This window comes from Branchiostoma lanceolatum, chromosome 6 (genome assembly GCF_035083965.1).
Source record: "Branchiostoma lanceolatum isolate klBraLanc5 chromosome 6, klBraLanc5.hap2, whole genome shotgun sequence".
NCBI classification, from domain to species: Eukaryota; Metazoa; Chordata; class Leptocardii; order Amphioxiformes; family Branchiostomatidae; genus Branchiostoma; species Branchiostoma lanceolatum.
In genome coordinates, this window is record NC_089727.1 from 17,595,331 (window position 1) to 17,601,367 (window position 6,037).

Consider the following 6,037-nt stretch of genomic DNA (forward strand, 5'->3'; position numbering starts at 1 on the left):
AAACTGAGGGTATTTCTGGGATGGTCGTGCAAAATTCAGCTGTCTCTCTCTCTCTTTCCAATTTAACGTCTTTTGTTCCCCATCATACGGAGGTTGGACGTGCTTGCACATGGATGGGGAAGCCCCAGAACTCCTCATCAAGTGCAAGTCTTTTTTGTGGCAAGAGTTTTTACGGCTGGATGCCCCTTGCTAACGCCAACCCAAACCCTACTGCTGGGCTTAGGACATGGGAAATGTGTGTTAAGTGCCTTTCCCAAGGGCACAACGTCTGGGTGCATGTCCGGACATGTCTGGGTACTCCACTAGGGATTGAACCTGGGTCTTATTGGTTCATAGCCGGATGCTCCGCCACTGTGCCACACAGACGCCACTTTGTTCACAATTTGTCAAGGAAAATGCTGCCTTAGATCCTTGTCTGCGGTTGGTTCTGTCACAGCCTTCTTGAAAATTCTACGACATCAATATTGTAAGATGTCCTACAATGGGTGTGCCTATGTTGTCACTACTAGTCTAGGGTAGTGGTGTGTACCTAAACCCGAGTTTAGGTTCGGACTCGAGTCAAGAGGTTAAGGTTCAGGTTCGGACTTGAAAGTCCGGACTTGAACCAATGGAATATGTGTGCTACGAATTCAATAATTTTTTTTCTGTTTCATGTAAAATAGCATATATTTTACATGCAATTTGAAAACTATAATATGCAGGATTATATACAGTCAGTAATTAATGCAGAAGTTCAGTTATAAACACAAAACAGCAATGTTTTCATATTTTTACGGTGCAAATTTCACGATCTAAGGAAGCTTTAAGATGGTTAAAATCAAAAAGGAGTGTAAAAGCGAGAGATTTTTTTCAAGTCCGGACTTGATTCCAGATGTTTAGGTTTTTTTGTACTTGAACCTAAAGGTTAGGACCAGGTCCGGGGTTTAGGTACGCACCACTAGTCTAGGGCGAGAAAGAAACAAACAGGAACAAGGCAATGTTCATCATCAACATTTTATTTCCCTCAAAACGAACAATGTTGCATGTTGCAAGTTTTCATGTGTGGTGTTCATTACAGTAGATACCCAAGCACTAACATATGGTAAAGCAAATACATAGTCATACATAATAACAACAAAAAAATAACCATGATACCCATGCATGCACAATATCCGCTTACACCCTAGACTCAAACTGTAGTAAAAAGTGCAAGTTTGTCTTCATGTTGTTTTTGATACCCCCCAGTTTTTTTTACCCAATGAAACTGACAAAAGGCATTTTAGAGTTTGTACATGAAAGTGTGTTTTATATAATGTTTAACGCTACTACTAAAGCATCTTCCTCCACACCAAAGATGCTTCTCCATAGGCCCATCTCTAGTGTCCATACCTGCAAAAAGACAAAGAAAACTTTAAAAATCGGCTTCCAATAGCTTTAAACCTCTCAGTTGGGCTATGCTTTACATTATATCCTCCTTCCTTGTTTAACAACATCAGAAAGGACTGTACTGTAGTCTGTTTTTGTTTAAGTACAATATTGCCACTGTTTGAACAGGAGGTCATGTTTCTGCTTTTCCACAGATCTAGAACAGCTTAATGGAAACTCCAAAGCCCAAAGGTGATTTAAATCTTTTACTTAAACATCATTACCATGTCAAAGGCATGTCAAGTTACTTCAAATCCATCCCACACCTTTCAATGTATAGGGGTGGTGCCCATCTCCATTTCCATAGCCTTTGGGCCGCACAGGCCACTACAGTAGATGGCTACGCCACTGGTAGTTGAGTGTATTCAACTACCATACTCTTTCTGAGTACTGCTTTCTCTGCTTAGCATTCAACACTTATGAGATTCTCAACTCATGAGACTGCTGAGTGCCAAGCAGGGAAAGAATTATGTACCATTTTGATAAAGTCTTTGGTATGACCTGGCTGGGGTTTGAACCACAGACCGTCTGAATACAAGGCGAACACTCTAAGGTCAAAGACAATGTACGAGTACAGACGACACTTACTTCTGGAACTCCCACTCTCGGTTGTCCAGGGGACACACCTGCCGTGTCTTCAGCCAGCGGGAGATGCAGTGAAAGTGGAATGCATGCTGGAGAAAGTATATCAGAGTCATACTGAGTAATGTTACATACTTTGAAAAGGACTAGACTGTGACTGAATCATGATATAGAATTTTCCATTCAAAACATAATCTAGCAATACTAGTAGTGTCTAGCTTTCATTGAAATATTCATCAAAAAGAAATAAGTACCAACAGACATGACAACATAGTAGCCAATGAGGAGACTTCTTACATTGCAGACTCCCCAAGCCACTGTGCACTCCTCAGAAGTAGCCGACGCCTGGTTGGCTTGACACTCGATGCCTGGAAAAACAGATATTCTAACCTTTACACAGAGACAGATCACAGTTGGGATAACCTCTCGTGGTGATAGTTTATAGCAAAATCAGCAAAACCAAAGCCAGGCCTCGAAATTAACTTTTTTCCCTACTGTCCCAGCATTGACCCGAAAATAAATTTCAATTGTCCCGAAGTGAGGATGGACTGTCCGAACCCTGTTCTCAGGAAGTATGTATAACAACATTGCAACAATAAAGCCCAGTCAGAGTACAGTATTGCTGTGTATACTAATTGTCAATTTTTTATTAGACAACAACAAAGACAAACCAAATATTATTTCCGTCTGTCTTGCTGTAGTAACAGTACCATATGAAGTAACACGTGGAAGATGGGAAGAATAAAAATGTGTTTTTTTTTCAACTTGTCTTTGTTAAATTTCAACATTTTGTATATTATATTGATAGTACTGCATATGTACAGGGACCACTTGATTATTTTTCTACTGTCCCAAAAATGTCCCAAAGTGATTTTTCAGTTGTCCCGGCCTAAATTTTAGTGGCCTCGGGACATAGGGACATAGTTAATTTCGAGCCCTGAAAGCCACCACTAACATTTATATAAAGTAGTTTGGATTTTATCACTGCGGCTGGCTGTCATGACGCCCCTACGACCACTGAGGTCATGGGTCATGAGTGAGAGAGTGAGTGAGTGAGTTTGGATTTTAGAAAAACTCTTCTTCAAGTCATTACTCACAAAGGTCCATGATGTGGTTCCTGCAGATGGCACAGTTGTCCACAACTATGTCTGAAGTAAAGAAAGAAAACACAGCATGGTAAAACATGACGGTACTTACATGTAGGTCTCAGAATAAATGTTGTGTTTCCGTTAGAGCTGTGTACAGGTACACTGTACCGATACAGTACCGGGTACAATCAATTAGGTACAGGTCCAAAATACCTGACCCTGCTGTATCGGGTACTGGACCTGACTCAGGGGATGGCCACTTTGACAGATAAAATTACTATGAAATTACCGTGGCAATGCTCTAAAGCCACTCTAAAGTAGTCTCCAAGCAGACCTACGGGTTGGCAAAGACCGTATCCAACAGGCAGAAGGAGTTTTCATAGCCAACCCAAGGTCTGCTACAACTCAAACAGGGCGGAGCATTTCTATTCAATAAAGGTGCCGCTGCCCCTCCTCGTTGTAATGCTAACAGCCGTACGAATGTCCGGGGTACTAATCTTTTTATGACCAAGCCCAGTCACCCGCGCACGTCCCAGTGGGAGGTTCGCGCCTTGGTTGAGCCTAGTAAAAAGCTCTCACAATAGCAGTTTCTTTCACCCATCGGCGATGTTTGTGGCATCATGGAAAACCGTTCTTACAAAAACATTCGTAGACAATGTTTACTGTTTCGGGTTCAAGCCACTATTACTAGAGATTAACTGCAAGATTCCACGTGACCACATGGCGGGAATTGCCCTTACAGTTCCGACGTAACTGGTCAAAATTGATCGCATTTTGTGACGATTGAAGCAGTTTTGGTAGCGATCTTCGTAACAGATTGATTTTGAAAAAGAGACCAAGTCTTTTCTGTTGGCGACATTTAGTTTATTTTTCCTGGGAAGTTTAATTTTCGCGGTACAGCTCTGCCCAAGTGAACGGCCTCTCAGTCGCGGCCTGGAGGTGTCAGCCCGGCATGGCGCCGCACGCCCGTGCGGACAGAGAGTAATAAACTCACTTACAGAAGCACAGTTTGATTAGGTAACAATTAGATGTTAATAGCCTTTGTTCAGACCGACTTGTTCCAGACCTTAGATTGCACTATAAGCTCCTTCTTCCAGTTGGATACGGTCTTTGCAATCTATTGGGTCTGGTTGGAGACTAACTCTAAAGCACAGAAAACACATTTGCATGGCTGGAGTCAAAATTTCATCTGTGTTTTCATAAAAATAATACCTAGCACAATCAAATATTATGTTTTTACCAGTTCAAACATGCTTTTGTCCTTATTGAAAATCTAGCATTTTCCGAACAAGTAGTTAACACAGGTTCAGGTCCGGACCTGTACCTAAACCCGTGTACCTGTACCTGTACCTGTACCTAAAATTTGTTTAGGTACACAGCTCTACTTTTCCGGTTATGGCAGTGAAAGAATTAGGGTTGATAGGTAGGGATTCTTTCTCTTAAAAAAAAAAAATTCAGCCGTTTAAAATGGCAAAACTGGAAAGCACCAGGAGTCAGGACACTAGTATTTTCAACATCATATCGGGTTTATAAAATCATACGGATAAAATCATAAATAGTGTGCAAGCACAAGTACACAGTCACTGTATATTGATAAACTGAACAAAGAAGTACACTGTTTAACATGTTCTTACATGTACTTTAACCCTTCAAAGCCTTAATCTGCCAATGGAGTGTGAAATACGGAAATTATGCAAGAAAAGTATGCAAGAATCATTGGATTCTGTTTTGAATTTCATCACTTAGATATCAGATCAAAAGTTTGAGTAATGAAAGAGTGAAGAAACTTACCCCAGGCCCATAGAGCAACAGCATTCCACTGAAATTAGGACAAGTTAAGATGTTAATAAACTGATCAAAAAGAAGAGGATATGTACAACTTTACCTATGATGGCTATGGACATAAAACTAGAATTCTGGATTTTACATTTTCTACCAAAGCCACACTCTATTTAGTTCTTCTTTCATTTTGAGGCTACCAACTTCAACTTGCTGAAGATTTTGTAGCCTATATACTGACTGTTAGATTCGGACCATCGCACCGGGGCATGCCCCGGTTCTTTCTCGAAAGGTGTGGTGGGCTCTTTTACGTGCGCGGGGTGTGGCTCTCCCCAAACATGGACCTCCATTTTAAGGTCCTATCTGAGGGACGTCCCTAACTGAAGCTAGGTACTCATTTACAACTGACTGAAGTGAGGAATTTGTGTTATGTGCCTTTCCCCAGGGCACAACGTCGGGGCGCATGTCCAGGGGCAGCCCGGGATCGAACTCGGGTCCCCTTGCCTGACAGCCGAATGTTCTAACCATAATACGCCACACCACGCCATGTAGTAGTTGGAACGTCATTGGTTCCAAGCCAACGAAGTAGTCTCAAATCATCTTAAAATAGCGCGAAGAACTAACATACAACTACAACTTGTTTATCAAGTTTATTTTCGAGCACGCAGCAAGCTAAAGGTTGGGGAGGGGGCGAAATTATGGACAAAGACATTCTGTTTGATATGTCCCAACAGTACATCATCTGTACAAATAATTCATCCCTCCGAAGTCTTAAGACTTTCTTTTACACCGACGCACCTTTTTGACCTCGAAACGTTTCTGTGCAGGCTTGCTGGAGGCACCAGAAGTGCTCGCTGGCGGGTCAACTTCCATCGCGGTCGCCATTTTCTTCAAACCTTGCTGTTTTGCCAAAGGGACAATCCAGCGCTTCCTATGGGGGGTGATGTTTTTCTTTTCCTTCTGTTTTTTTTTACTACAGTTCAAATATGCTTAATCAACAATAATCTAACAATCATTACATATTTTGTTACTATATTTCATATGTTTGGCATAATTCAAGTTTGTGAGAAATTTTTCAATATTTTCTACGAGAATATCATGATTTAACCCCCCTATAATATGTATGGTATAGTCCTGACCCGATGTTACTGATGAAAATGGAGGGATGACAATGCAAAAATGAT

The 6,037-nt window shown here is 41.4% G+C and overlaps 1 protein-coding gene across 1 annotated transcript; it reads right to left on the reverse strand.

The window, feature by feature from the left end:
- Positions 1 to 977: 977 nt before the first annotated feature.
- On the reverse strand, positions 978 to 5,785 carry LOC136436934 (RING-box protein 1). Its single transcript, XM_066431342.1, has 6 exons — positions 5,652 to 5,785; positions 4,866 to 4,893; positions 3,084 to 3,134; positions 2,284 to 2,354; positions 1,993 to 2,078; positions 978 to 1,368 (listed from the first exon to the last, which is right to left on the reverse strand). The coding sequence occupies exons 1-6, from the start codon at positions 5,736 to 5,738 to the stop codon at positions 1,356 to 1,358; spliced, it is 336 nt and encodes a 111-aa protein (XP_066287439.1). The 5' UTR covers positions 5,739 to 5,785; the 3' UTR covers positions 978 to 1,355.
- Positions 5,786 to 6,037: the final 252 nt, after the last annotated feature.

Excerpts from the sequence above, each read along its gene's own strand:
- LOC136436934 (XM_066431342.1), bottom strand. The coding sequence starts at position 5,738 with ATGGCGACCGCGATGGAAGTTGACCCGCCAGCGAGCACTTCTGGTGCC. Across the intron at positions 4,894-5,651 it reads AACGTTTCGAGGTCAAAAAG|TGGAATGCTGTTGCTCTATG; the intron begins GTGCGTCGGTGT and ends TCCTAATTTCAG. Across the intron at positions 2,079-2,283 it reads TGGCTTGGGGAGTCTGCAAT|CATGCATTCCACTTTCACTG; the intron begins GTAAGAAGTCTC and ends TACTTTCTCCAG.